General features: G+C 45.1%; 1 protein-coding gene across 1 annotated transcript in view; it reads right to left on the minus strand.

The window, feature by feature from the left end:
• LOC115094346 (zinc finger protein 271-like) overlaps positions 1–24,835 on the minus strand; it is a 154,161-nt gene extending 129,326 nt beyond the window's left edge. The window contains exons 1-2 of the mRNA XM_029607298.1: positions 24,637–24,835; positions 8,095–8,221 (exon numbers count right to left, since the gene is read on the minus strand). Coding sequence (XP_029463158.1) covers positions 8,095–8,221; positions 24,637–24,699 — 190 coding nt within the window. The 5' untranslated portion in view covers positions 24,700–24,835. The remainder of the gene's footprint in view (positions 1–8,094; positions 8,222–24,636) is intronic.
• Positions 24,836–25,257: the final 422 nt, after the last annotated feature.

Genomic DNA, 25,257 nt, shown 5'->3' on the forward strand with positions numbered 1-25,257 from the left:
CAACATATTTGAACACATATTGCTAATCCAGTTTAACCTTTGTAAATTAAAATGAATGATAATTCTTACTAACTTGAAAAAGGACCAACCTTTTCATACCTCTATACCAGAGTAATTAATAAAATGGTCCATCTCACTAGTATTTCTTGAACTCAATACTAACAAATGGAAGACAGAACTATTGATGTTTGGAAGCGGTTCCATTTCCTATTGTAATTAAGTCTTGTGGACTGTTTCCTAGAAGACAGTAAGATATCCTGAAGATCAGGTGAAATATCTAGGTGTTGGTATGCGATCCGTTCAATCTCCACACCGTAAGATGTAGGGACGAGTGAAGCGGGTGAAGAAGAGATCCCTTGCCCTGGGTGAGTAGTTGGGGGCTGCTGCCCAGGGGTATGGGGGTCGCAAATTGATAGGTGCAATAGGTAGCTGTACCAGGGTTGTCTTGGCCACGCTGGTGCTATTAGAATTAAATCCGCTGGTCTTCTATGCATCTCTGGATCCTGCGGGATATGAGCGGAATCGGAGGGAACGCATAAAGGAGGTCGTGCTTCCAACTCACTAGAAAAGTGTCCGGAGCAAATCGATGAGGGCTCGGGTATGCTGAACAAAAGACTTCCAGTTTCCTGTTGTTCTCTGTTGCAAAGAGGTCTATAGTAGGGAGACCCCTTATGGAGAAGATTTGTTGAACTATTGCTGGTCTAGTTCCCATGTGTGGGGGTAAAAAGTTCTGCTGAACTTGTCCGCTCTGGAGTTTTGGATGCCGGGCAGATAAGTTGCTTGAAGAGAAATGCATCTCTGATGAACCCATTCCAGGATCAGGACAGTTTCTTAGCAAAGGTTCCATGAACCCGACCCTCCTTCCTTGTTTATGTAGAACATTGTTACCTGGTTGTCTGTGTGAATCATTACATTCTTCCCTCGTAAAGATTCTTCAAAGGCTTGAAGGGCGTTCTTCACTGCTTTGAATTCTTGGTGGTTTACGTGTTGTGTCCTTTCGTACGCAGTCCATAGACCTTGAGTCGTTAAGTGATCCAGAGGAGCTCCCCAACCCTTGGGGGACGCATCTGTGGTGAGTATTATCTGATGACGAAGGGGTCATAGGGGTGAGCCCATCTGTAGCGTTGACAGAGAAAGCCACCACAGGAGGTCTGTTTTCATACTGTCTGTCAAGGTAACTGGAGTAGAGAGTGGATGAAGTAATTGGATCCATTGTGACTTTAGATCCTGTTGCATCAGACACATGTGTAGGCATGTGTGAAGGACAACATATATGGCTGCTGCCATGTGTCCCAGAACAGTTAGTATCTGGTGAGCTGTCGTGTATGTGCTGTGCAGTAGATCTGTAGCCAGAGAGGAGAGGGCTAGAGCTCTCGGTTGAGGGAGGAAAGCTTTGTTCTGAATTGTGTCTATGAAGGCGCCTATGAATTGCAGAGTCTGTGGGCTCCAGATTCGACTTTTCATAATTTATGAAAAGACCTAGGCTGCCGAGGCAAGAGATTGTGAGGAGAAGATTGGATCTCAATAGGTCTTGATTGGGTGCTACTAGAAGCCAATCGACCAGATAAGGGAATATTTGCACCCCAGAATGATGAAGGTGCGCCACCGCCACTGCGAGATATTTGGTAAAAACTCTGGGGGCAGAAGAAAGGCCAAAAGGAAGGACCTTGTATTGAAAATGCTGGTTGTCCACGTGGAAGCATACGCATCCTTCAGATCTAGCGAACACATCCAATCCCCTGATTGAAGATAGGGAAGGAGGGAAGGATGGATTTGAGCGAAGTCATTTTGAATTTCTCCCTGTAGAGATGTTTGTTGAGGGATCGCAGATCCAAGATTGGACGCAGACCTCCCGATTTCTTGGGAATTAGGAATTATTGGGAATAGAATCCCTGACAGAATCTTTCGGAAGGTAATTTCTGAATGCAATTGTGTGCAGAAGCATTTGAAGTTCTTTCAACAGAGGTTCTTTGTGAGATGTTAATTGCTTCTGTGGAACCCCTTGACCGAGAGGAATCTGCGTCGGTTGTGCACCGATGTGCATCGTCTGCGTCGGTGGTGCGGTGAGTCGAGGGTGCGTCGCAGTGGCGCTCCTGCGTCGACGTGTCGAATGCTTAGACGATGCGCCGGCATGATAAAGCTTCGGCGCAGAATCCTCTTTGCACCGGTGCGTCAACCGCTTGGCCTTGCTTTGATGAGTCGACGCTTCGAAGCAGTTTCAATGCATCTGTCCTCCAGGAGTGAATTCATCGGTGAGACATGCGGCCGCAAAGCCGCCGACGCATCGCCCGCTCCGAGCTCTGATCCCAGCCGGGGGAGCAACTGCGGGTGTCCTGATGAAGGAGGGTTGACAGAAGAAGCCCTCCTCGATGAGGGGGTGGCTCTTTTTCTCTTTGGCCTGGGGAGGATCGCACAGAGGCCTCAGAAGGGACATAAGAACCTGAAGCAGTTAGTTGTAGCTCCTGCATTTTTGCAGCCCACTGACGCTGGGCGCGTGGGGACATGCGTCCGCAGTCCGCACAATTGAACTGGTCATGGGATGGTCCCAGACAGATATAGCACAACCTGTGGCCATCCGTGGCAGACAAATTTTGCCACAGGAGCAAAATTTAAAGCCAAGACGTGGCATTCTTTGTCTGCTGAAGAAGATTTTCTGACCAAACCTTTAAGTTTATGTAAATTTTCTTTTCTTCACAAAGTTCTCTCACAGGAGAGAAGAGCTCCGCGTGTCAACTGCCGCGCGGAAAAAAACTGACTGAGGAGCCTGAGGTGGAACAGAGAAGATATAAGAGGGAGCACCTAGCTGAAAGACTTTGCTAGACTTAGAGAGCTCCGCCACCTAGTGGCACGGAAGATGAACCCAGACAGCATGGCTAATTCAGCTGCTTATCTACGTGAAAAGACAGGAAACAGAGTAGAATTAAATGGTCAGTTTTCACACCGGAAAAAGGTAAAACAGTGGAGTGCCTCCAGGATCTGTACTTGGACCAGTGCTTTTTAATATATTTATGAATGATCTGGAAAGGGTTTCGACAAGTGAGGTGATCAAATCTGAGGATCACACAAAATTATGCAGAGTAGTTAAATCTTAAACGGATTGTGATGAATTGCAGGAGAACCTTGGCATATAGGGAAAAATATGCCCTTGCTGTAGTTACACATTGTTAGGTTCTATCTTAGGAGTTACCACCTAGGAAAGAGATCCAAGCATCATAGTGAATAATACATTGAAATAGTCGGCCCAGTGTGCTGTGGCGATCAAAAAAGCAAAACAGAATGTTAGGATTTATTAGGAAGGGAATGGCAAATGAAAACGAAGGATGTCATAATGCCTCTGTATCTCTCCATGGTGAGATCGCACCTTGGATACTGTTTGCAATTCTGTTCACCTCATCTCAAAAAGGATATAGCTGCACTGGAGAAAATGCAGAGAAGGGCAACCACATTAAGGGGCATGGAACAGCTTCCCTATGAAGAAAGGCTAAAGAAGTTAGGGCTGTTCAGTTTGGAGAAAAGACGACTGAGGGGGATATGACAGAAGTCTACAAAATCATGAAAGAACTTGAACAAGTTAATATATTGATTATTTACTCTCAGATAATAGAAGGACCAGAGGGCACTCCATGAAGTTAGCAAGTAGCTCATTTAAAACAAAATCGAAGAAAATTCTTCGTCACTCAGTGCACAGTTAAGCTCTGGAATTCATTGACAGAGGATGTGGTTACAGCTGTTAGTGTAACTGAATTTAAAAAAGGTTTGGATAAGTTCTTAGAGGCAATATCCATAAACGATTACAGTAATTAATAAGCAACAGTAGCTTGCGATTTATCTAATATGTTTAGGTACTTGCCATGTACTTGTGACTTGGATTGGCCACTGCTGGAAACAGGATACTGGGCTTGATGGACCCTTGGTCTGACTCAGTATGGCATATCTTATGTTCTACATTTGTTGATGTTTAATGTACTCATGTACCACATAAATTATTCACATTGCTCTGAACAGTGCCAACATCAACGTAACCATAGATTAGGAAACCTTTCATCCAACAGGTGTCTGAGTCCTCTGAGTCCAGGGGGTGGAATATGTAATAGGATTATTTAGCATGAGTGTGACTACTCTTTGGTGATCTTAGATGTCTCACACACAAGACATCCTCCCCACACAACTGTGAAAATATACAGGCATGTAGAGGCATGCCATTGGCCCCATTTTATTTTAAGGGAACTGGTTCTGGGCCTGGCCAATTTGGAACTGGTTAACTGAATTTACAAATGTGCAGTGCTGCTGAGAACTGTCCCCACCACCTAATCCCACAATTGATTTCTGCTAGCAGAAAGACAGGTACACACATAAGGTTATAGACCTCTGATACAATCACTTACTATATGGCAGTTAAGCAATATAGCATAAAAGACTGACAGACAGACAAGGAAGAAAGAAGAATACAGAGACTGAGGAAAATGTTGTGCCCCTGCACCCTTATGTACATAAGAATTGCCATACTGAGTCAGACCGAGGGTCCATCAAGCCCAATACCCTGTTTCCAACATGCAGTGGTAAGTAGTGGCTATTTCCTAAGTCTACTTAATGGTTTGGTGATTTCTCCTCCAGGAACGCGTCCAAATCTTTTTTACACCCAGCTATGCTAACTGCCTTAACCACATCCTTCAGCAATGAATTCCAGATGTTAACTGTACATTATATGGAAAAAAAAAAAGAATTTTCTCCAAATTGTTTTGAATGCGCTACTAACTTCATGGAGTGACCCTTGATCTTTATATTCTTTGAAAAAGTAAATAACCGATTTACTATTTTATTCCACTCATGATTTTATAGACCTCTATCATATCTTCCCTCAGCAGTCTTCTCCAAGCTGAACAGCCCTAACCTCTTCAGCCTTTCTTCATAGGGAAGTCGTTCCATCCACTTTATCATCATTTTGTTCGCCCTTCTTTGTACCTTTTCCAATGCAACTGTATCTTTTTGAGATGCGGTGACTAGAATTGCACAGAGTACTCCAGGTGCAGTCTCACCATACAGTGATAGTCATTATGATATTCTCCATTTTATTATCTATTCTTTACCTAATTCCTAGGATTATGTTTGCTTTTTTGACCTCCACCACACACAAGGTCATGTTGCACTGTATCATTTATTATTCCTATTGCCTATTATATATATTCTGAGTATATATAAATATCACCGAATAATAAATTGATATTAATTGCTCTGGGATCTGCCAATATTCTGGCTGAAGGTGTCTGTGTGAGGTAGTGTGCAGTGTATGATGTGAGGCTACCAAAGCCTTTCAGAGAGGGATGCTCCTGGATTCTGGTCCCTTTGTACTGTGTGTTTGCCATGTCCATCTGAAGTACATAGCGGAACATGCATAGAGTGCTTTGGTGTATCATGCATCCCAGCGCATTGTGTGCATCGGTGGAAAATGCAATGTTGCTTTTGCCAATGGTGCCAATGAATGCATTGATGCCGGTACTGATGCACTCTGCTTAAAATGTGCTTCTTCAATGCAGGCTGCGATGGTTCCAGCAATTGATGCCACTAAGTCTTCAACACAGGGCAACTAATAGACTGAAGCTACAGGATCAAGTTCCAAGTAGACAGAGGAGTTATAGAGGAGTTCTGGCTCAACTCTTTTCCCGGCAAGGAAAATGAGGCTGTACTGCGGGACGAGGAGTTACTGTGACTCCAGAGAGATTTACGCAGCTCCTCAATGCAAAGCAACCTAGAACGCAGCAAGAGCAGGGACATCCATCCACAAGCATAGCAGTTCTGCTGGTCGTGTTCCGGGGAGAGGTATCAGTAACAGTTCATGTCCGGTGAGGGATATAATCTTTCCACACATACAACTTTTAAAACTTCCTCTGGCTGAACATAATGGAAAGGAAGACCATGTATCTGGGGGGGGGGGGGGGGGGTTTAGAGCACCGCAAAAATGTTGTTAGGCTGCAGAAACATCAAGGTGACAAGAAAAATAGACTAAAGAAAAATTATTAATTTTACAAGATTTTAAGGACTTTTAAAGGAAAAAATATCAGGTGAGATTGAGTTTGCACAAAAATGACTAAGGTGGCTCACAAGGTAAGGCCCACATGGGAACTCCAGCAAATGCTCAGCAGAGGCTCAAAGCTGTACTAGTTTGGTGAGACTAGTTCATTCGGTGCCACCAGATGACATCACCCACATGTAATGGCTAATTCAGCCTGCTTATCAATAGAAAAGTTAAAAAAGTAATGTTAAGATTTTCAGTAAATATTTATTTTGCTTAACTTTGATGTCCTTGGTCTTTATTGCTAGGTTTAGAGATGTATGGGTATGATGGATATGGATTATGCAAGTACATATACATATATAGCTCATTACTTCTAGGTCTTCTGACTAGTTACTTAAGACCCCTGCAACTTCTGCAAAATGCCACAGCCAGACGTATCTGGAGCAAGAAAATTTGACCACACCATCCCTATTCTGATGGTTCTACGCTGGCTTCCTGTTCAGTCAACAATATATTATAAAGTTCTAACTATAATACACAACAACATTAACCTGAACAATAATAATCTACAAGGAATAACATTTAAACATCACATCCCCTGACGAACTCTCAGTTCACAACACAAAGGCCTCCTAGAAATTCCGAACTTAAGAGGCTCTCATGTAACATTAACTATAGAGTGACCTCAATTGCCGGCCCAAAACTGTAGAATTCTATGCCAGAAGAACTTCAAACACTAACTGATAAAAAGAAATTCAAAAGCGACTTAAAACTTGGCTGTCGTAAAGGGGTAAAGCTAGCGCGTCAAAAACGCGCGTCCAAACGCGGGTTAACTGTAATCGGCCTGTATGTTAGGATCCTTGGTAGCTAGCAATGTAGAGCAAATCCTATTAAGACAAGTCTGGCAGAGAAAATGCTACGGTTTCTTTACAAGCAGTGAAAGTGTTTTGAAACAAAAACCTTGACGATGTGTCAAAAGCTTTTATCATCTTTTATGAGAGGAAAAGATAATCACTAAAATCATGGCTAGAAAAACCCTGGATACCAGGTCGCTTGGGTGTCTACAATCTGACAACTAGTGCTAATACAACAAAAGTGCAGTCACAAGGCCTAGCCAGGGCAAGGAGAGCAACCACAGTAGGTAGAGAGCAGCTGGGAATTAGTGAGGGAAGGGGGGGAAAGGAATATGCTGGGAAGGGAATGGGAGAAAAAGTTATCTATTGATTTTGGTCATTTAATTATTTGCCTACCCAAAAAGTCCTCTTGGTGAGGTACAACTACACACTTGCAAACCATAATCTTTTAATACAAACAAAAAAAAAAAACACCACACAAACCTTACCTAATTAAAACATTAACATTCAAGTTAGACCTGTGATGGAAGCCCAATAAATAGATATTAGATTTTTTCCTTCATATAGTCTCCCCTTATAGAATATCAATACAGTATTTGCTAGGAATATTTTTTCTTTTGTAATTGCACTATTTTGAATTTTTCTAATAGTAATACTGGTTATGTCTTCAAGTATGCTTGAATGTAATTTAAAATGCAATTAAAAAAAACACAACTTTAAAGAAGTTGGCTCTATTGCCTATAGGCCACACATTTTTTTTATTTTTTTTTTTATTTACAGACCTCATGAAACAGATATTCATATAACCTGAATATCTTTTGAATAAACCTTTTAAGAAAGTAGATATTTGGCAAAACCCAAATATCTGCTAGTATTCGAGTAGAGGCCTAAAATGGCAGGGTAAATCAACCCCAGAATAGCCATGTAAAATGTTATAAGATTTTAAAAGCCTGTCAAATGTTAAGCTAGCTCACTTATATGCTATCTTGTAATAACATCTTATGTGCCTTAATGTCACTCCACAAAGCAACAGAAGTCATTCAGTGACTAGTAAAATTGTCTCAACTGCAAAACTTTACAAAGACAAAAAGAATAAAAGACCAAAATTATCACATGGCCATCTAATTCTCTAACTCACAAGGTTTGAGGATACCAAAATATTCTAGACATTACATTAAAGATTTCTCTCTCAGTATAAAGAACAACTTCACAAAATAGTTTCTTTACCCAGTGAAATTAGGATGCCATGGATCTCCTTCATCACATTACTGTATAGCTCCTTCTGCCATTCTGCTAACTGCCTCCACTCCTCTTCAGAGAAATAGATGGCGACATCACTGAATGTAAGTAAAGCCTGGAACAACAAGTCATACATCTTCAGATTCTGCTGACTGCAGCACTCTCTCAGTAGTGTTACTTTTTTAGATACATAGAAAACAAGGTTAAATTATCCTTACCTGATTATTTTCTTTCCTTAAATCCTTCTAGATCAGTCATCAGGCATGGATTTCCCTCCTCTACAGCTGACAGAGACAGAGGACACACTTCTTATGACCTCACTCTGGGCTCTAAGGCAGGTGCTTCTACACCCTTATCAGCAATAAAAACATCATGGTGTGCACAAAACTATTCTGAGTCAGCAAGGATACAAGTATCAAAAGAAAGAGGAGACCCCTTCAGAGAGATAGGAAATGTACTTCATGCTTGATCCCCCCCTAACCCTGTCTTCCTGTGTGGGTTCTGGGTCTAACAGAACTCAAGGAAAGAAAATTTATCAGGTAAGAATAGTTTAACCCTTTTCTTCCTGCTACATCATCACACATGGGAGTTGCAAAAGCTACTCCTTGCTGAGACAGCAGGAAAACAAGGCTGCCTTGATAATTCCTGCACCAAAGGCAGCATATGTATATGTCCAAGCTTGTAGTGCTTAATGAAAGAATGCAAGGATGAACACTAGCTGCCATACAGATTTCCTCCATGTAGGCTGAGATTGTCTCTGGCCAGGATGATGCTTGTGACCTTCTAGAATGAGTTTGGAATGCTGTGGGTGCCCCCTTGTCTGGTGGTATAAGCCACTGCCATGGCATTATATGTCCAAACCCTGACTGCCTTCTCTCTTACTAGGGGAAGGAATTGCTGTGGAGCAGCCTGATGGCTCGTTTCTAACCTGTTGACTGTTCCTGTAGTATCCAGTGCCCTTGGGCCAACTGTCCCTGGCAATGAGCACCTCACCCCCTCACGCTGGCATCCACTGTAACCACCACCCAAGTAGGGGGGTTCCTGGGCTATTTCCTTCTGGAGGTTTAAAAGGTTGTGTCCACCAATCCAGGCTGTTCAAGACCCCCGAGGTGACTAGGAGCCCACACTGGTAGTCCAGGGAGGTAGATGAACAGCACACAAGCAAGGCCATTTGCAACCAGGCCCAGCGTTGATGCCATAAGACCTAGAGATGGAGGTAGTCCCAAGTTCTGGGAGCCTTCTGTGCCTGAAACCTAATACCTCCTGTGTTAGTTTGGACATTCTGGTGGATGTCAGGAACACTCACCTCTGTTCTGTGTCAAAATGGGTCCCTAGAAACTCCAGTGTTTACGATGGGTCTAGACCACAGGTGGCAAACTCCAGTCCTCGAGGGCCACAAACAGACCAGATTTTCAGGATATCCACAATGAATATACATGAGATAGTTTTGCATACATTGGAGGCAGAGCATGCAGATCTCTCTCATGCATATTCATTGTGGTTATGCTGAAAACCTGGCCTATTTGTGGCCCTCGAGGACTGGAGTTCTTCTTCGAGAAATTTACAACCCAGCTTAACTGCTGGAGGTGATAAAGTACTGCTTTGGAGGCCTGTCTGCGCTCCTCAGCTGATTTGACTTTTATAAGTCAATTATTCAAATGCAGGTGACCCATAGCACAAATAGGTAAAGGTCCTGGGGATTGTTGCCAGACTGAAGTGCAAAACGTGAACTGAAAATGCTTCCCTAACAAACAGAACCTTAATAGGTTCTGCTGAAATAGACAGATGGGAAGGTGAAAGCAAGTTTCTACTAGGTCCAGCGCTGCTATGTATTCTCCTGCCTTCACTGATGCTCTGTCTTCACCTTTCTTGCCCAGGTAAAGAACTGGCCCCTACTTCGAGCATCCGAAGAGGGCTGCTTTGCAGTTTTGTACTTGCACCAATCTTGGACGTGTTGAGTCCTCAAAATCCATGCCCCTGAATGAGTCATATCCCTGGGAAGTCTCTGAAGTTTTCATTCCCTTAAGTCCTTCAACAGTTTTTCCAAGTCCTCTCCAAAAATATTATCTTTGAAAGGTAATTTATAAAGGCGTGATTGACAGTGAACCTATTGCCCAACTGCACAGTCATAGAAGCCTTCTGGCCCCTACTCCTAAGGCCAGGCTGAAGACTCTGCAGCACATGCACACAAGATTTATGTTGCAATAGAGGTTTTATTAAAGATTCAAACAGTAGATACTTTGATGAAAGAAAATCAACAATTGTAAATAAAAATGGAGAATTTAGAAAATGCAAATAAAAAAAGAAATTTGCGTTTAATTAAATTTTCCAAAACTGCCATATATATCCCCAAAAGAGATGATTAAAAGATATATGTTGGAGATGCTTAAGGTTGAAGAAGCAGTTATACCACCATTAGTTAAGGTATATTATATACCATCATATAAAAAGCAGGAAAATGTAAAAAAACAAAATGTACAACCAATGGATATATATTGACCCCAACTTTAAATGTATCCCTATTGTTAGAAACATCTGATAGTGAGATAGTTCAAGGGGCAACTATGTTAGTTACATTCGTTTTCGGTCCTTAGGTTAATTTATAATCACTGTATGGAAAAATTCCTAGCTTTGAATGTCAGAATTTATCCTGATTTTTCAAAACAGATACAACGCAAGAGGAGACAATGTCTTCTTATGAAACAGAGGGTTCTCCAAATTGGAGCGTCCTTTTTTTCTTAAACACCCCTGTAAGTGCTGTATCAGCTATAAGGGTAATTCATGTGTTTTCTTCTCACCTTCTCAGTTAACTTTCTTTAAGTAATAAAATTGCTGTGACTTAGTTATTAATATCGAGCTACACCTTCAATGAGCGAGTCTCCCAAATAAAGTAAATATGCTCAGTCAGGGAAGCTGTTTAAAATATTTTTTATGGGAAATGTTACAAAAGAATATTTTTGGATATTTTTCAATTATGGATCCTTATTTGTAGACTGTATGTTAAAAAGGAAAGGAAAATTTTTTTCTAGTGTGTTGTGGAAATTGGTGCTTTAAATTTCTGTATGCCATATATTCTAACCAAGATCTATTCTTGTAAAATTGTGTGTTAAAATGATAAATAATAAATTTAAAAAAAAAAAAAAGAATTGCCTCTATTTTCTTGCTTTGGGGATCCTTCAGCGCTGACCCGCCTTCTATGGGAAAGCTTGTCTTATGCATAACTGGTACAACAGAGCATCGGCACAAGGAATTAATTCTCAGGAGGCTGTATTTCACCTTCAGTGGCAGGGAGTAAATCTTACTCAAAGATCTTCCCCCTTTTAAACCCCTCCCCCTCCCCAGTGGGGTGATCCACTCCATAAGAACTATATGCCTAAGGCTGTTGTGCAACGGGACCGCCTTTGGTGGCTTTCTGATGCCCTGGAGAATAGGATCCACTTCGACTTGTTCTTTAGTGGAAGTATTTGACATCTCCAATGCTTCAAACACACTAGATAAAAGGGCTACCAACTCCTCTTTTTGGAATAAGTGGACTTTGGTGACATCATCCTCCAAGAACTCCCCTTCTTCCTGTGAATCCTCTGGAGGAAGTCCACCCCAGATCATGAAGCTTCCCTAGTGGCATGGGTGCTCAAATGCCTTGTAGGGGAAGATTCTGAATCTTCCCCAGGCCTCTTGGCTGCTGCCCCTTGGAGGGGGGTTAAAGCTGACCCTTGGGGATTCAGATGTCCTTGGTTTTGCAGGTCTGCACATGGCCATGTATGCTTTATGCACGGCCATTTTTTTTTTTAAGTCTGTGGGGGGGAAAAGCAAGTTTGCTCATCATAAACTGTGTTTTTCATAGATAGCAGGATGAATTAGCCATGCTGTCTAGGGCTCAAGGCGGGAACTTCTCCAAGAATGTGTAGAGCTTTGCTCCTGCACGGTGCCTTGCCGTGCGACTGCCCCCATCACTTCAGTTGATCCCAAAGCACAGAAAAATGAAGTATCAGAAGAGCAGGAGCAACAGAAGTTAGAGACTGTCCAGGGAAGAGGGTGGGAACGCATGGCTAATTCATTCTGCTATCTACGGAAAACACTGTTTTCGGTAAGCAAACTTGTTTTTTTCCCCCGCAGATAAGCAGGCTGAATTAGCCATGCTGTCTGGGGTCCCCAGCCCCAAGGATTTGAAGCACAGCAGTAATTGCAGTCTCAGAGGAATGAAGACTGAACATCCAGGTTTGAACAGAGCTGGCCGCGCAGAGGATCCCAAATACAGTGGACAGTCTCAAGAATTAGTGGCAAGACATAGTATTTCCCTTCCCGCATCTGAACTGACTTGCTGTTGCAGGCAGTGAGACGTGAAGGTATGGAGCGACGACCAGGTAGCCACTCTGCATATGGCTTGAACTGGTATTTGCCAAAGATGAGCAATTGAAGTCGCCATAGCTCGCAATTGATGGGCTTTCACCTTTGATGTAAGGCATTCTGACCTATTTGAATAGCAGAAGTGGATACACTGAGTTAGCCAGTTAGCAAGTGTTCGTTTGGGTACCGGTAAACCCAGCGCATTCGGATTGAAAGATAGGAAGAGATGGGAATGCCTGAGGGGTGTGGGTCCTTTGCTTATAGTACGCCATCACCCTTTTGCAATCCAGCGTATGCAGTAAAGCTTCCCGGCTGGAGGCATGCAGCTTAGGGAAAAAGGCTGGTAATGTTATGGTCTGGTTTAAATGAAAGGCCAAGAAGAAAGAAAGGGTGAGTCCATGGTAGAATTGAAGATAAGATCATAGTGCACCAATGCCTGCAGCTCACCAACTCACCATGCAGAGGTGATTGTTACAAGAATTAGGACTTTCCATGTGAGGTACTTCAATGAAGACGTATGAATGAGCTCAAACGGAGGAAGCATCAAGGTCTCTAGGACTAGGCACAGTTAGATGCAAGTACAGGGGATGTAGTTGTAAAGCTCCCCTCATGAAACGAGACATCAAAGTGTGTGTAGAGATGGAGGTGCCCTGCGTTAGCGGGTGGTACGCCGCTATGGCACTGAGGTGAACTCAGATGGAAGAAATTGCCAGATCAGATCTGAAAAGCAAATGCAGGTAATTAAACAGCTGTTCCGGCAAGGACTGGAAGGAGTCAAGGGACACCAATGAGTACCAGCGACAGTATCTATGCCACTTGGCTGAATAATTTTTCCTCGTAGAGGGTCTCTTGGATGAAATGAAAACGTCCTGATTCTCCGCTGGGATGGGAAGGTGATTCAGTACTTCCCTATCAATCTCCACGCCGTCAGATGAAGGGAGTCGTGCATGGGATGCAGCAGAGTCTCCCTTTCCTGCATCAGGAGATTTCTCTCGCCTCAGAGGAAGACCAGCAACTGTATGGAGAGGTGGATTAGGTAGGCATACCACGGTTGCCTGAACCACACTGGGGCAATCAGGATAAGGTCTGCCATGTCCACGATGCATTTCTGAATTACTCGGCCAACAAGAGGTATCAGAGGGAAAGTGTAGAACATGTGCCCCGTCCACAACAGAAGGCAGGCATCCTGAGCTACTCTTCGGTCACTTGGATAAAGGGAACAAAACTACGGTACCTTCGCGTTGTTCTTGGTTGCAAAGACATCCACCCGGGGCATCCCCCACCAGCAAAACAGGGACAACGCCACCTTCAAGCTCAGCTCCCATTCGTGGCGATGAAAGATCTTGCTGAGCCTGTCAGCTTCCGTGTTCCTTATGTGTGGTAGGTAGGTGGCTTACAACCGAATGGAGTGTGCTACTGCCCACTCTAGTAGCCGTACCGATTCCCTGCAAAGAATCTTGGAACCAGACCCGCCTTCCTTGTTTATGTAGAACATGGCCACTTGGGTGTCTGTGTACATCATGACTGACTTGTGCTGAAGGAGGTGTGTGAATGGCATACCGGACAGCTTGTAACTTCAGCAGGTTGATATGGAATTTCGGCTCGGTCAGCAACTAGAGAGCTTGCATTTTCAGATGCAGGACATGCACTCCTCACCCCTTGGTGGAAGCATCTGTAGTGAGGACCAGCTGGTGAGTCGGAATCCGAAAGGGGGCACCCGACTGCAGGACGCCCGGACTTAGCCACCAGTCCACATCTGAAATCATCGCTTGGGTGAGGGTAACTGGTCGTGACACAGGATGAGATCTCTGGGACCACTGAAATTTTAGGCCCCATTGTAACCGGTATATGTTAAGGCGCGTAAGGGGGACAACAAACTTCACTGCCGCCATGTAGCCTAGTAGGGTGAGGATCTAATGGGCTGTGGGTCATGAGAGAAGCATTAATGCAGAGGCTAAGGTTTGAAAGGTGCAAATCCTGTCCTCCGGAAGGAAAGCTTTGTAAAGTCGTGTGTTGATTGCACCTATAAACTATAGGTTTTGAGTAGGGTCGAGGTGAGACTTCTTGTAGTTTGAGGAAGCCTAGGTTTTCCAGGCAAGTCAGAACTCGAAGCTGATTGGCACGAATCAGCTCCAGAGTCGGAGCTATGAGCAGCCAATTGTCCAGGTAAGGAAACAGCTTTATTCCCCGCTTTCGCAGATGGGCCACAGCTACTGCAAGACATTTCGTAATACCCTGGGCGCTGACGAGAGGCCAAAGGTTAGAACCTTGTACTGGTAGTGATGGGTGCAGACTTGAAAACAGAGGTAGCGCCAGGAACAGGAGTGCATTGGTATGTGAGCACAAGCATCCTTGAGATACAAGGAACACATCCAATCGTCGGGTTGCAGGTAGGGCAAGACAGGCTTGAAAGGTTTTTTTGGATTTCTCTCTCACAATGAAGCGATTGAGAGCTCTTAGGTCCAAAATCGGTCGCAACCCTCCGCTGTTCTTGGGAATCAGGAAGTATTGGGAATAAAATCCTTGAAGGTGGTGGTGGGGAGGGATTTACTGAACAGCCTGCTGCAGAATCAAGGTGTGAACTTCCTGAAGCAGGAGGTGAATGTTTCCCTCTCCCTTGGACAGGGGGACAAGGTGAGGTATGGACGGAGCTCTCCAGAAATTCAGGTGGTAGCCGTTTTGGATGATGCTGAGAACCCAATGCTCTGATTTGATCTGATCTCAAGCCGGAGCAAAAGACACAAGGCAACCCCCTACTGCGTTGTGTAGCTGTGGTGGTCTCAAAAAGACCTTTATGATTTCTGGGTAGCCGCCCGCACCAGCTTTGGGGGGGGGATGTTGGGATCATCCATGGTCCCTCTATTGGGAAAGTTGCGATTGTGGCCTTTGCTGCTGGTATGGAGGCGGCCTATAAGGTGGATACAACTTGTAAGAGCGCCTGGGATAAAAGGGCTTCCTATAGGAGTAGTAATACTTCATGCCCGGCTGCTCTGTTGGGGGGACGCAACAAACATACCACGATGCTCTGCTCCTTAAGTTGCGAAACTGTTTCACGTAACTTGTCCCCCAACAAAATTACCCCTTTGCCCAGGAAGTCTGCCGGCTTTTCATGCACATCCTCTCGAATGGCACTCGCTCTCAGCCAAGCTATCTCCCAGGCCACAATGGATGCCGCTGATGTATGGGTGGAGATCTCAAATCCCTCGTAGATGGTTCTGAGATGTCATCTCAATCCCTCCTCTAGGTCGGTAATAGCCTGCTTCTGCTGGTTATCGCCCATAGCCTGCTCCTCACTGCATTTAAGTGACTGAAGGCATTCGTAGAGATATTGAGTAATGTAAAACTGGTGTTGTTGAATCTTGGCGTCTAGCATCAACCCTTCGAATACCTTTTTGCCGAAGTCATCCAAATAGCAACTATCCTTATCCGGAGGGGTATTGGAATAAATCCTGGTCTTCCTGGTTCTCTTCATGGCAGACTCCACCACCATCAATGCATGGAGCAGTTGCATCAGACCATAGTGGATGTATTTCCACATTTGAAACTTTAAATTTGGATTTTTGGGAGGTGGTGGGCACCGAAAAGGGTGACTCCCAAGCCTTATCCATGATGTTATCCAGAATGGAGTGGGAAGGCAAGGCTGATGGCTCTGTTGGGACATCAAAAATTTTCAACAATCTGTGGAGCTCATCCCTGGGATCAGGAAACTGCTTGGTCTCCAGGTTCAGCACTGAACCCAGCTTCTCCATAAATTTGGAGTAAGACAGATCCTCTGGGGATGATAACTGTTCGAGCAGACCTTCCAGGGGGTCTGAGGGGATACCTGTGGAGGAGCCCAAAGAGGATGGACAGGAGTAGTCAAACTCTGGGTCAGGTTCAGAAGCCAGCGGACTCAACCCCATCCCTGGGTCTTCCCCTTCTGATGGGTCTTCCAGTGGGGAAAAAGGAGGGGAGCGTGCCAAACCCTCTGGTGATGGACTTAAGCAGTGCAGAGGTTGGGCAGACACCACAAAATCAAAGGTGGTCTGCAGGAGTCCCGTAATCTGAGACATGGTTTGAGAAGCTGCCCCTTTCAAATTTTGGGCGGCAGGCATGGGCGTTTTTCTCTTCTTGGCCGGTGGAGAGCAGATGAACCGATCCATATGGCTCAGGTCACGGCTCAGTCTAGAGGGGCTCGGCAAATCTAGCAGCCAAGAGCTGCTTGGTTTCTGGGCAGATAATTGTCCTCCGTGACTGTCTCTGTCTGAGGTAGAGGAGGAAGAGTGGCCCTAAGGTTGTGGAGCCTCCCCTTCCGAATCCCCTGATGCTTCTGCGGTGGAATTGAAGAAAGGCGTGGGCGAGTCCTGTGAGTGGTGGGAGCTATCTTTGGCTAAATCATGGGAGAGGTAACGCTTGTGCATCGATGGTACCGGTGCAACATGTTGAGACTTGCGTTTAGCCTTTCCACTATGCTGCGATGCAGTGATTGGCACCGTATACGATTTGTTGGATGGCATGTGCATCAATGGCCGCAGCATAGATATTCCATCCGATGCCAGTTGTGGTCTACTGTCAACTGGTGCGTGCTTCAGCATCGATTGGGTCAAAACAGCAGATGTCCGCTTGGAGTGCGGTCGCAACTCCGCTTCAGGCAGCAGCAATGCCTGAGCCTGAGTTTCACACCAGGCACCTCGGCACCATGCCGTTCAACCTGTTCCCTCAGCGCAAACGTCACACTCGAAGACAGAGCCCCTTCCATCGGGGGTTGGATGAGGGTGGCCATTCCCGGTCTTATCTCCGGCCTCCTTCAGGAGCTTAGTCTTGGAAGAGGGCTGAAGAGAGGATAAATGTCTTTTTTCTTCCTTCCATCTGGGCCACTGTCCCAGAGACGACTGAGTAGATCGTTGGGTAGAGGCATGGGTGAAGTAGATCTTCCCTCTCCTGGAGTTGGGCAATTTTCACAGTCTGACCACAATCTTTGCAGGATGTCTGGTCATGCTCTGGCCCCAGGCACAAGCAACAATGACAATCTTACCGCATAGTCAAAAAAACGTAAATCCCCCCCCCCCCCAATAAAAAAATCCCTAGCAGGGCTACTCAGCATGACTTCAAAGGCTGTACGGTTCAAACCCCCCCCCCCCCCCCCCCCAAGGATCAGGACAGCCTTAATTCAAAGGCAGCAGTCTTGCTTCAATCAAGGAATCTGCTCTCAGTTGCTCTTCCCTTGGATGAGGAACTGAGGTCCCACTGTCTACCTTAATATCTCTACTTATCTTCCCTTCACATACCAGGCAGAAAGAACCCACAACACTAGGGGCCTGCTTTGCCCTGCACATGGCACACTTATCTCTTTATGCATAGCTTCTAAAGGAGCCTATAGTAAAAAACGCAAACACTACTATAGTGAATAAACTTCCCCTCTCCTGTGGTTAACAAGCTCTGCCCTCTCTGAGCTGTGCTGAAGCAAGCTGAAAACACTTTCAGTTCTCAGTGTTACCACTGCAAATATTCCCAGAGATAGGTTTCCCTCCCCTGAACAACAAATTGCACAGCTGCTACTTACCATCTAGGGCAGAGCTTTCCAAACGTTTCATGTTGGTGACACACTTTTTAGACAAACAATTTCGGGACACAGTAATTCAGTCTACTAGCAAACCAGAGGTTAAAGGTTAAACGAACTAAATGTATTTCGACAATTTATGTATATTTCCTTAAATATATACATAATAAAATGTTTCACGACACAACATATCTTGTGAAAACTTTTCGTTTATATTAAAAATATTATATATTCCAAGATTAATGTTATTGTTATAATTTATGAGTAACAATAATAAAACAAAGTTATTGTGTTATTCAATTTACCTCTTTAATGGGATATATGAGCTTGATGGGATGAACACAGCTTTTGAATATTTGGTGTTAAAGTCCAAAGGGTCTTCTGCATAATTTTAAAAAGCTGGCCAGTTTCACACTATATAATTATTTGATAGCCATATAGAATTAGTTGAATGAGGCTATGAGAGTGAAGACTGGAATTTATAGGAAGGGACAGAATGTCAATATAAATCCTGCACCTCCAGTTCTGTAACTCTGTGCATCCACTGAAATTCCCCCAAACAATGGAGCTTAGATGTTTCCCTTACAGCTCATCATACTAAAAGATATTTTCAAATGCTGGTGTCACCTCACAGTAACAGCAGCACAAACACCTTCCACTGCCAGGCACATTGTGAACTAAAATAAAACCTCGCAAAAAAGACACTCAAAATCTATACTGCAATCCCATTGTAACATAACAGTAATAACACCAAGGACTCAAACAACAATAACCCTACCTGTGAAAAAGCAAGGGTAAATATTACACTGGGTCCTAGAATACCTATACACCACCTACTGAGGAAACAAAACAAACCAGATTGCTGTAGATCCCCATCAGGTCTATCCAGTACCGAGCGGTAGGAAGAGCTGCGTTAGTGCCTACGGCACCCACGGTTACCGCCCGCACAGTGCAGCTCACCTACCGCTCGATCCTGAGCACTAATTTTATTTAAATGTAAACCGCGTCCGAAAAGCCTTAGACCCGCGCAACCCATTTTACTGGATAGAGCGCCTATACAGTATCCTGGGTGCGCGGGCCTAAGGCTTCACGCCACGCTAGTATCTGTCATTTCAAATGTCATTTGAAATGACAGATACCAGGAAGCGAAAAAACCAAAAGCAAAAAGTAAGTCGCTTCATCGCTTCACTCTTCCCTCCTCCCGGAGCAGGGCGCGAAAAGCAGCCTTGCTCCGGGAGGAGGGGAGAAGAGACACGGACAGCAATTTTGTTTTTTTTTCAAAAAGCTAAAAGTAAGTTGCTTCACTGTCAGTGTCTCTTCTTCCCTCCTCCCGGAGCAAGGCTGCTTTTCGCGCCCTGCTCCGGGAGGAGGGGAGAAGAGATGACAGCGGCGAAGCGAAAAAACCAAAAGGGGACCCGACCCGACTTACTTTTGCAGCCGTCCGGCATCGCTGCTCCCCCGCCTCGTCCGACATCGTTGCTCCCCCGCCTCGTCCGGGAAGATGGCTGCCAGCACGGGGGAAAGCAGCCCCTGTGCATTCAATTGGCTGCCGTGACGCCAAACATCGTGACGTCACGTCTTGAGCAGCCAATTGAATGCACAGGGGCTGCTTTCCCCCGTGCTGGCAGCCATCTTCCCGGACGAGGCAGGGGAGCAACGATGCCGGACGAGGCGGGGGAGCAGCGATGCCGGACGGCTGCAAAAGTAAGTCATGTTCCAGGAACCGTTCTCTGGGGACTCCACAGACCTCTAGGTGTAAGGAACAACCACCCAAAGCTCAAACAGAGCAGGCTCTGGGAGAAACACTCCCAACTAGGAAAATCAACCTCTAAAGGTTGTTATCCCAGGAGCAACAAGGACTTAACCATGGTTCTGGGACCTAACATCCTCTTCATGTGTCCACAGTTACCGGAGACAAGAGTTTACTGGATTGGACCAGAACACCACCTCTCTTATAGGCCAGAGTGAGGTCATAAAAGAGGTGTGTCATGTAGTGTGTTTTTCTTTGACTCCCTTTCTCTCTATTTCTCCTCATCCCACATGTAGGTATACCCTCTAGTGCCAAAAAAAGGAAATTCTCCAAACATTAAAGTCACTCTTGGCCAACCAACAGTGACATGATACACTTCCCTTAAGAGCCAGAACAGACTTTCAGAGTTTATATATCAATCATGCTTCTTTTCTAGCTTTATTCAAATCCAGTCTATAATACCACCTTTTTGAGGCTGCTTTTCAATTTTAATTTGGTTCTCCCGATCATACACTTGTGCATTTATACAGCAATGCATTTGTCTAATAATGACTTATAAATAAATACTAATAGTTGTAAGGGTTGAAAGCATTACCTCTACAATGCTCCCAACCAACAATCAGGAGCAAAAACTAAAGCGGTTGATGAATATGGTATGGAAGTGCACTGCAATAACCACTGCACTCAGGTTGATCTCTAAATCAAGACAATTTCGAGAATATTAGTAATTGCCATAAAGCTGTAGATTCAAAAGGAGTTGGTTTTTTTTTTTATAGTGAATTTAATCTGTCAGGCAACAGCTGCTAAAGATTCCTGGTTGACTCATAAAACTGATGGCCTGACAAACAGGATTTTAACAGCCAAAGTGCAATTGTACAGGCAAATGTATGAATAGAAGTCAAGTCAGGAAAACCCATACGATGATGAAATAAGTAGGGTGGAGCATGAAATTAAGGCCACCTGCATAATCCAAAAAATATTTACACCGATCAAACTGGTTCACAACCTTGAGAACAGCATAATAAAGAGGAAGACTTTAAATCAGCATGTATATATATTTAAGAAACCTGCAGGAACCCAAGAAAAGCAAGAAAGGAACAGTGAGGCTGCCACAAGGGCAGGTAAAGTAGGGTTGCTTACCTGCAACAGGTATTCTCCAAGGAGAGCAGATTTTAAGTCCTCACACATGGGCAACATCATCCAATGGCACCCGGCATAGAAAAACTATGTGACAGCTTCCAGAATTTTGATTGAGCCTCCCTGTGCTAGCCCACAGATGCCATATCATCACGCATCCACGCAGGGTCCTTCAGACTCGTAAATTAGCAAAGAAAAGTTTTTGCAGAAACCAACTCTACGGGGAGGTGGATGAGGACATCCTACTGTCCTTGGAGAACACCTCTTACAGGTAAGCAACTGTACTTCCTCAAGGACAAGCAAGACGGCAGTCCTCACACATGGTAATCCCTAGCTACAGGCTGCCCCAACAAAAAAGGGGCAACAAACCAGTGCCGACAGGTACAACAACAATGGTTTTGTTGGCAACAAGCCTTTTTTGTATTTTATTCTTAAACCTATGGGGGGTGGGGAAGAGTCTGGAACAAAAACAGGCCCCTAGGCAAGAAAAAGAGTTGGGTTCTCCACCTCAAACAAGTTCCAAAGGAGAGATTGGCCAAACCTGCTATCTCATCAGGCACCCCTATCTAAACAATAATGAGAAGTGAATGAATGGAAAGAACTTCACATCGCAGCCCTGTGGTTCTCTCCTTGAGGACCGACTGGCGAAAAATTTTAAGACACCAAGAGGAAAGATTTGTGGTGAGCGATATAGTCTTTAGCAAGACCAATTAATTGTGAGTAACGCTATTATAAAGAGCAAGCCCCCTGAAGCAGATGACCATCAAAACGAACTCATGTCAGGGTTCAGTTTCTGCACAGTGTGCAAGATAAGTATTTTTTCAGTCTTTTCATGGCTATATTCTCAGTGATCCCGTCAAAACCCTGTTCAGGTCTTGACTGGGTTGCCGGCTGGGGCTTGGTGCCTTCTACTGTCTTGTACGGGCTCGACAGGCCTAATGCGAACAGGCCTGAGAGAGCAGAGGGTAGTTATCTCATTGGGTGAAAGACATGCCTTCTGTCCCAATCTAGGGCAACTTCTGGAGGAGGAGGATGGGTAAAAGTGGCAGAGGAGAGGTGCTGGTGTGTCGCACATTGATCACAAATCTGTGCTACTGCATCCCTGACTATCTCCAAAGAGATTTTCTCTTGTACATGGCACATCAGCAAGTCTCTCTTGCACTTCTGGACGGAGTTTGAGATTCACAACCAGACGAGTCTGTGTGCCCCTATCCCCATAACAAAGACTCTCAACATCTTGAAATCATATTGCAACTTTTTTATTGTTAACTCTCAGTTAAATTACCTCTCTTGTTAACAACTATTATCCTTGCTATTGATTTACCTTTAAATCTGTTTTTTTATTTTTTGCTCTCTCTCCACCAGTTCCATGTATTTCTCTTATTACTTTGTTACTACAGTTCCATGTAAACCGATATGATGTGCAAACGAATGTCGTTATATAAAAAGTTTTAAATAAAAAATAAATAAATCATAGGTTGAATGGACTCTATGTTTTTCACACTCCAACCTTTGTTTGCCAGCAACTGGAAGACATCTTGCTACTTTTGAGGAAGCTGCTCAGCCAGTCCCTGCATCTGCTTCAGAACATTCTGCATGTACTGGTTCATGAACAGCTAATAGGATGTTATGCAGGGAATCACTTTCCTCCCAATAGTATCCATAGCTCTAGAATCCCTCTCCAGGGGCACTGAGGAGTGAGTTCTAGATGGCTTGGCCTATCGGATATGATTTGACAACCACAGATTTTTGTGGCAGCTACTTGTCAAATCCAGGATCCTTTTGGACAAGATAGACTATGTTCATCTTCCTATTCACGGGAGCCACAAATAGGGGGTTCTACCACATCCTCATCTGCACTTCCTGAAGGATCTTGTGCACTGGGACTTCATGATCTCCTCAGGGAGTGCCATGAACTGGAGGATGCCCAGCATCTTGGCCCTGAACTATATCTCAGTCTATAACATAAATGGAATGGTTTCTGCCATTTTCCTCAAAAACTGGCAAAGGAGAGGTCCTCCAGCAGCGACTTCCTTCTGTCTGACAGAGGAGAGGGGCCTGAAGGGAGACCCATAGACATCTCTTCAGAGATGACCATAGAGTCATACCATATCCCCATGAATACTGAGTATACTGTGGTCTGCAGGTAAGGATTCTCTTGGTGCTCTGTCCTCAGGCAGTGGGTCTCAGACTGGCACAGCTGGCTGTTTGGGCCTGGACCCAAAGGAACTAAAACATCTCAGAGAAGCTTTTCTTGAAGAGCCAGAGATAAGCAACGGGCTGGCAGCCATCAACCCCAATACCGCTCCAGGCATCGATGACAGAATGGGCAACAGTGTCCATGCACTGCTGGTGAGCCCCTGAAGGGCTGCCTGTGCATGCCGGTGCATGCCTTGGTGCCATTGATGCCCCGGCACAAAGGCCTTGAATTATCATATTCAAGACCTGCTAGATTTTGTTCAACAGGTCCAACTCAAAAATTGCAATTCCAACACAGACAGAGGCACAGAAGTGGCCATATCCTCTTCAGAACTGAGAGGTAGATTGGTGAAGACTATTACACATCTCCAGCATGTCTAGAGGATGAGCTCTCACCATGGGACCACTTGGGGGAGGGGATTCCTTAGCTGCAACTGGACCTTCCCTGCTTCCAGCATCATGCATTATGGAGACAAATGCTTTTTCAGCTGAATAGGTGGAACCCTAATGCCTTCTTTAAAACGAAAGAGTTGGACAATGGTCTATCGCTGGGTTCCCTACCAGCCATCAATGGTTCCCTCCTCCCCGATGCCAACAGCTTTCCTGCCATCAGTGCAATTCTAGAATCCTTCCAACCTAAATGCCTCAAATGCCACTGGATCAGTTTTCCAGCACCCAAAAACTGATATTCTATGAGATCCAGTCAGGATAGTCATCCTTTTGAGGTCATTTCCACATACTTACAGCACACCGACATCAGATGCCCCCAAGCACAGGACACATCTATTATGAGGATGTGTGACAGACATGGTCCTATCACATCAAAGGCACCGCTGGAACCCGCTAGATAAGTCAAAGCAAAATAAATGGGATGCAAAATTTAACTCTATAGCTGCAACAGGTCAATGGCCAGTGGTCTTTGAGGGCCTCACTGCCATGGAGAACAACAGTGAAAGGAAAATTAGAGAACCATAAAAAACCTTACCTGAGGAATATAAGAGGGATGAGACTGCAGGACCCCACAACAGTCAGCCTGATCTGAGAGAAAAACGTGAAAAGCGAAAAAAGAAAAAAACCACCCCATGGAAAGAACTGCAACCAATGGGTTCCTTAGAAAGAGAGAAACTGAAGGGCGATGCGTGATATTTTCGCAGGCCAAGTCATAGTTTGAAACTTTGAGATGTATTCTCCATGCCGTGCTCCATCGGATGATATCACCCATGTGCGAAAACTACCATCCTGCTTGTCCTCAGAGAACAACAGTTCTGAGGACAGCAACCGCTGGGACAGGGAAGGTTCATACATCCCCGCGACGAGAAAGAAACCTCTTATAATAATAAACAGTAACTCCGCCTCCCTCTCATAAGGTATCTACGGAGACACGAATGGGGGGGGGGGGGGGGGGAAGCTGGGACACAGAAGCTCCAACGTGCCTCGCGCTCACCGTACGGAAACACAGACTAGCAAGCTAGAGAAGTCGAGCCCAAGCCCCGCTCGCCAAAAAAAAAAACAAAAAACCAGTAACAAACTCTGCCGCCGCCACCACCTTCCCACTCACCTGACAAGCCAGGCCGGACACCTCCATCTTCCCGCGAACCAGCTCTCCTGCCTGAATGCGCATGCGCAGAGTGACGTTTTCCTGACTGCGCTCGCGCGGAGACTCGACAGTTGGGGGGCGGCGGGATGTTGCCCCGCTGAGGGAGGAGCTTGCTGGCGCCGAGCTGAAAGCGCTGTCCGTCCTTGGAAGCTGCGTTTGCGTAGGTGAGAGGTAGGAGGGTGCTAGCGCGGCTTGTACTCTGCCACGTCCGGGTTGCCAGACCCAAATTGGGCGACTTTTTCCCCATTGTGCAGGGGGAAATTTCTCTTGCCGGTTGCGTTACATTTTTCAGCCTTCAGCCCAGGTAGCGTGCGCCGGCATTTTCTCCTGCCAGCACTAATTATTTTTGCTGCTGTAGGGAGCTGAGCAGTCAGTAAGAGGCGGCAGAAGCTGTAGAGCCAGCACCGATGGTTGCTGTAGGCCATTTATTTTAAAATATTTTTACGCCGCACCATCCCAAGTGCTGGGGGGGGGGGGCTGTTTCACCTACCTTAACTGACAGCAGGCTGCTTTCTTTCTGTAGGTCTTCTAAACTTGCGGAAGCTATTGGCACTGAATCCTTCCCCACGCCGCCCCCTCTAC

This window comes from Rhinatrema bivittatum, chromosome 6, assembly GCF_901001135.1.
Source record: "Rhinatrema bivittatum chromosome 6, aRhiBiv1.1, whole genome shotgun sequence".
NCBI lineage: Eukaryota > Metazoa > Chordata > Amphibia > Gymnophiona > Rhinatrematidae > Rhinatrema > Rhinatrema bivittatum.